Below are 3,422 nucleotides of genomic sequence, written 5' to 3' on the forward strand. Positions count from 1 at the left end.
CCTAAATTCAGCTTCGATTCCTCAGCTATTTCATTAACCTCAATTTCGTGTGTTTTCAACTGATTGTACAAATCATTGAGAGTTGATGTATCAAAACTTTGCTGATTCTTCACCATCATACTCACGCTTCTCCATTCTTTTCGAAGACCCATCACAAAGATGAGATTGAATTCCATTGAAGTCCTGGTAATTCCAAAGCGATTGCATCGATAGATTAACTCGTTCAGACGATCATAGTAAACTTCAATTGTTTCACCTTCTTTTTGTCTGAAATCTTTCAGCTCGACCAAGCACTGTTTGACTGAATTGATTTTCGTCTTCTCACTTCCTTGAAACTTATCTTTTAGATTGTTCCAGATCTCCTTAGCAGTTGTACAACTCCTTACGTAATTATACACAACTGGAGGTAAAGCTCCTCGCAATTCCCTCATACATCTCTTCTCTAGTTTCTTCAGATGATCAGTTTGATTTTCAACACCAGAACTTGCAGAAGATGATCCAATTGCTTGAACATACACCGGAGCATTAACATTTCTAGTGATACATGACCATAATTATTCATCAAGACCATTCAGATAATCCTGCATACGATCAGCCCACTGATCATAATATTCAGGGATTAGCATTGGAATTTTGGTCGATGATCCTAACAGATGAGAAAACGAGGTCATCGAATTGAGATTGAAGCTCGCCATTGTTGTACGGAAGATGATTTTGAAAATTTTGAAGAAAATTTGGAAATTTGAAAACAAACTAGTTGAATCAAATCAGAATTACAAGAAGAACACTCGATTCAACAATTCAAATGCAGAATCGAATCACAAACTAAAATCTAGACAAATTTTTCACTATCAAAAAGTGCGGAAACTTTTGAACCAAAAAGTTGATTCAAAAACTTTTTGAATAGATGAAAATCAGATCACAGATGTGATTCCTGCTCTGATACCAATTGATGAATCAATGAATCAAGTTTAAAACGAATCAGAGTATAAAATGAAGTAAGAACGCGAGATTGAACAACGGATGTAAATATGATCTTGTATCAGCTCTATTACACTTTCGAATGGTTATAGAGTACAAAGACAGGTCTATAAAAACTCTTATCTAACTCTAGTAAATATCCCTATTTATAGGGAACAGAAAGCATACAAAAAATATACTAAGGCATAGACACTTAAGCTTCGAATAAAAGTGCCTTAGTAAAATAGATTACAAAACATTCGAAGAGTGAAAAATACACTTCGACTAATTACAACATTTTGACCCTTACAGATAATCCCACAAGTCCTAAGATGATATTGGAACTCTTGGCTCAAGTACTCACCGCCTCTATCCGAACTAAGGATTTTGATTGTTTTGTCGAATTGATTCTCAACTTCACTTTAAAACAATTTAAAATTTTCAAATGCTTCATGTTTATGTTTCATCAAATATTCATAACCAAATCGACAGAAGTCATCAGTGAAGGTGATATAATATCTTTCACCATATCTTGACATTGTTTTGAAAGGACAACATACATCGGTGTGTATGATGCCTAATAAAACACTTTCCCTTTCACTAGTTTTAGATAAAGGGGACTTTGTTATCTTGCCACATAAGCAAGAGTCACATATGTCAAATAACTCAGTGTCATTTTTCCCACAAAGTCCACTTTTTGGAGTTGGTATATGCGCTTCTTGTTTATGTGTCCAAGGTGACAATGCCATAGATATGTTTGGTTCAAACCTTGTTTGATCCTTTTGGTGTTAACATGATAAAGGGACTTATCATTTGAATTGTCATCTAGATTCAATTCATAAATTCCATTTATTGGTCTAGCCTCAAAATAGAATATTCCATTGAAGAAGGAATGAATATTATCATCAAAAAATTTGAATTCATAACCATATTTGCTTAAACATGAAACTGAAATAATGTTTCTAGTAATAGAAGTAATCAAACACACATTGTTTAATGTTAAGTACAGACCAGATGGGAAGTATAAATCAAAATATCCTAATGCTTGGATTGCAACAGGTGCTCTATTGCCCACATGCAAGACCATCTCATCCGTCTTCAGTTCCCTTCTCTTTCGAAACCCTTGCAATGAATTACATATATGAGTTCCACAACCAGTATCAAATACCCAAGTATTTGATGAAAAAGTAAATAATCCCATTTCAATCATGAAAATGGATATACCTAAAATGCCCTCCCAGACCTTCTTATTCTTCAACTTAGCAAAGCACTTAGGACAATTCCTTTTCCAATGCCCCGCGACATCACACTCAAAGCATGTGTCATCTTTAGTAACCTTTTCCTTCTTCTTGGGTGGTGGGTTTTGGGGAGCTTTCTTCCCCTTGCCCGTGCCAGCTTGTGGCTTCTCTTTGGAGTTCTTGCATTTGTTTCTTCTTTTAGACTTCTCCCTCCCGGATCATGAGTACTTGGGGGGTTTTCCTTGGGTTGTTTTTCTCTACAGTTTTGAGCATCTCTTGCAACTTCGAGATTGGTTTATCCCACCCATTCATGTTTTAGTTCATGATGAAAGTATCATTGCACTCGGGCAATGAATTCAAAATTATGTATGTGTCCAAGTCCAATGGATATGGAGAGCCCAATCTCCCTAGTTGATCCATATGGCTTTTCATATTGAGAACATGAGTGCTCACATTCTCGGTTTCCTCCATCTTGCAAGCATGAAAGGATCGAACAATTTCAAATCTTTCAGTCCTAGCTTGCTGACCAAACATCTGCTTAAGATGTTCAATCATGTCAAAGGCAGTGAAGAGTTCTAGATCTCGCTGAAGATCAGGAATCATTATGGCTTGCATAAGGCATGAAACATCAAGTGAATCATCCAAATGCTTAAGCCAAGCATCGTGTGCAGCCTTTGGGATAGAGGGTGGTTCTTCTGAGACTAGTGATTCTAGGACATAGTCTTTCTTTTCTTTCTTTAAAACGATTCTTGAATTTCTGTGCCAATCCAAAAAGTTGGAGTGGCCCAATTTTTCTTTGTCGTGTACAAATTGAATGTTCATAGGGTGATGATGTGTTATAATATTTGGTGGAGCCATATACAAAATATTAACAAAGTTTTATTTAGTATTTAATTCTTTTAAAATAATACCCTTTTGTTTCCAAAAACATTATTTATTTAAAGACTATGATCCAAGTTACAAATGAAATAAATGGTTAGGTGACATTTATCCCAATTAATCAATTTTAACAAGGTAAATAGCTTTTGTTAATTACACCACTTGTAATTCCTAGATGTATGAGACCCTTAACAATCCATTTGTTAATTTGACATGTTTGATCTCATCTATCCCTTGGAACACTCTTGCTTAGGTGACCTTTATCACAAGAGGTTTCCAATCAAGTCATCCAAGTAGAAAAACTTGTATAATTGGCCTAAAACTTGGTTATAGAAATCGCAAAAA

The 3,422-nt window shown here is 35.3% G+C and overlaps 1 protein-coding gene across 1 annotated transcript; it reads right to left on the reverse strand.

Moving 5' to 3' along the window:
* Positions 1-2,513: 2,513 nt before the first annotated feature.
* Positions 2,514-3,056, reverse strand: LOC145164482 (uncharacterized). Its single transcript, XM_079083196.1, has one exon. It carries the CDS (start codon positions 3,054-3,056, stop codon positions 2,514-2,516), a length of 543 nt encoding a protein of 180 aa, XP_078939322.1.
* Between the last annotated feature and the right edge of the window lie 366 nt (positions 3,057-3,422).

Source organism: Lactuca virosa, chromosome 3 (genome assembly GCF_052849685.1).
Source record: "Lactuca virosa cultivar CGN04683 chromosome 3, Lactuca_virosa_CGN04683_v6, whole genome shotgun sequence".
Classification (NCBI taxonomy): Eukaryota; Viridiplantae; Streptophyta; class Magnoliopsida; order Asterales; family Asteraceae; genus Lactuca; species Lactuca virosa.